This window comes from Cibotium barometz, chromosome 7 (assembly GCF_041138505.1).
Source record: "Cibotium barometz isolate CiBa-2024 chromosome 7, ASM4113850v1, whole genome shotgun sequence".
In the NCBI taxonomy this organism is placed as follows: Eukaryota; Viridiplantae; Streptophyta; class Polypodiopsida; order Cyatheales; family Cibotiaceae; genus Cibotium; species Cibotium barometz.
In genome coordinates this window covers 6,104,356-6,106,558 of record NC_141052.1, presented here as the reverse complement: position 1 = coordinate 6,106,558, position 2,203 = coordinate 6,104,356, and the positions used below count along the sequence as shown (strand labels likewise).

The 2,203-nt window shown below is 38.1% G+C and overlaps 1 protein-coding gene across 1 annotated transcript; it reads left to right on the top strand.

Moving 5' to 3' along the window:
* The first annotated feature begins 314 nt into the window (after nt 1-314).
* On the top strand, nt 315-1,945 carry LOC147636626 (uncharacterized). The gene is made up of 4 exons (XM_086799819.1): nt 315-711; nt 815-1,605; nt 1,689-1,772; nt 1,865-1,945. Exons 1-3 carry the CDS (start codon nt 327-329, stop codon nt 1,764-1,766), a joined length of 1,254 nt encoding a protein of 417 aa, XP_086655945.1. The 5' UTR covers nt 315-326; the 3' UTR covers nt 1,767-1,772; nt 1,865-1,945.
* The last annotated feature ends 258 nt before the right edge of the window (nt 1,946-2,203 follow it).

Here is a 2,203-nt window from a genome sequence, read left to right as displayed (position 1 = left end):
GAGATTGGTTTTTTATTCTCACAAGATCTTTGGACATGAAGATAGAATCTAGTCTGACATTTTCTCTGACAAGGGCCTTCCCGCTTCCACCTCCCTTTGAACTTTGAATTGTTGTGCTGCCTTTCCTTCGAAAGGTCTACCATTCTACACCACTACCTCATTGTGCAGTAACCTCTTCTTTTCCAAAACTGCTCCCTTGATCCAGTTTGGCTTAGAGTAAGATGTTTCTTGTCAACTATCTGTCTGCCTACTTTCTCTTTCTTGAAACTTCACTTTGTTATCTTGTTTACATTACTTTGCTATGGTTACAGATTCACAAGGTATCCATGGTGAATAAAAACTATGGTCGTTCTTGTGGAAGACGTTCTGTGGATGATAATGCTATGAAGGCAGAATTATACCACACATCCTTACCCCGTCGACCTGCTTCTTCTATTTCTTCGGTAGACAATTCAAGTACAGTCAAAACGGAAGGAACTTGGGAAAGGTTTACTGTTTCGAAAGGAGCATGGGTGCTCATGCAACCTAGAAAAAGAAAGAGACCCCAGACAAAAAATATTTTCTTGGCATCATGGAAGGGAAGAGTACGAGATTTTAAAATCACCAGAGGAAAGATATCGGTGAAAGAAGTTTTGATTCAGCATGTGTACATGCATAAAGAACTTGTCTTGCGAGACTATCCAAATGATCTTCCGCAACACAGGCCTAATTGTATATTTTTCTATTGTGGTTTGGTTCTTTATGAGGTGCATGGATTTTTAAGACAAAGCTTTCTTTCTTTGCTTATTGATATTCTTGTGATATTTTATTTCAGATTTATACCCTTCATCGTATGAGACATGGCAAAACATCGATTGTATTCTGGGATTTATAGATGTTTTGCATGGATCGATAGGAGAACAACAATACGAAGGTCGATGTGCAACAGAGCTAGCTCAATCCGGTATATTTTTTACTGATCATTTTTATCAGTTGCTGGACAATGCAAACACACATGGTGTGTTAAGAAAACAAGACCTTCCAGCATGGAATTCAGTGGATTGGCCTCTCCCACATTTTAGTGTTACAGAGGCATACAGAGCCAAGCTTTTCAAAGAAGTACAGAAAGCTCTTAGGCCCAATATTGCCACAAGGATAATAAAAATTTCTTTGTGCATGCCTCTCACAGTTTTTGTAGACTTGTTTAATACCTTTCCAGTGAAGGTTTCAAAAACAATGTTCACAGTTAAAGCAACAAGTCTGGCATGCATGCCACAATTTTTGGATAAAGGTTGGGATAAGAAGACATGTAGTTCAGTGTTTTGTGAGGTTGTCCAACCTTCTATGCAACTGAAGTACATGGTTGCATCACAAAATTTCATTTTTTCTTTTTATTATAAGCGCAGTCGAATGCTAGGTACAAAACTAGTCCCTATGGATCAAGATGAAGATTCTTTTGGTGCAGAAAATAAACTTCTTGATATTGATGTTGTTGAGAATGGTGATGTGCTAGTCAATATCACATTAAGACAATGCTGCTCCCTAGCTCAATTGCGCAATGACATTCTATTTGAGACAGAAGGTTCTATTTCAAAGGACTTTTTATTTATCTACAACAATAAGAAGGTATACCATGTGACTTATCCTAGTCTCATTAAGCACTGCTATTAGTTTACTTTACCCTATTGTTTCATATTGCTTTTTTGCAGGTGCTCAAAAGAAGAGAGAGATCAATAAAATGCAAAGACATTGAAAATTTTAAAATTGAGATAACACAGACTCCATAAACAAAGGTATTATATTCAGAAATGTAAAATTTTGTACAGAAGTGTTTAATTACATATGTAGAACATATTCTTGACAACAATTTTCTATTTATCTACAGGTTGATCTAGAGGCTGCTCTACATGGTCCAACCTCACCGTATCATCTTTATTTGGAGAATCTACTTTCTGTTGCTCCATCTTATCGTGTACAGTCTCTTGGTGCTGCTCCATTGTCTCCTCTACTACCCTTGGAGCATCTGTTTGCTGTTGCTCCATCATTTCCTCAATAACATCAGCAGCAACAGGTCCTTGTTCTTGTGGCTTCTCCTCATCAGCACTAGGTCCTTGTTCTTGTGGCACCACATCTGCATCATCTGTGTCATCAAGGTGTATGACACCTTCTCGGACTTTAGAGCTCTCACCTAACTCGACAGTAGCTGGTACAATAGGTTTGGGGA

What these genes read in the sequence shown, in the direction of transcription:
- LOC147636626 (XM_086799819.1), top strand. Translation starts at nt 327, where the DNA reads ATGGTGAATAAAAACTATGGTCGTTCTTGTGGAAGACGTTCTGTGGAT. An exon ending in TCCGCAACACAGGCCTAATT is followed by an intron (nt 712 to 814) that starts GTATATTTTTCT and finishes ATTTTATTTCAG; the next exon opens with ATTTATACCCTTCATCGTAT. An exon ending in TTATCTACAACAATAAGAAG is followed by an intron (nt 1,606 to 1,688) that starts GTATACCATGTG and finishes GCTTTTTTGCAG; the next exon opens with GTGCTCAAAAGAAGAGAGAG.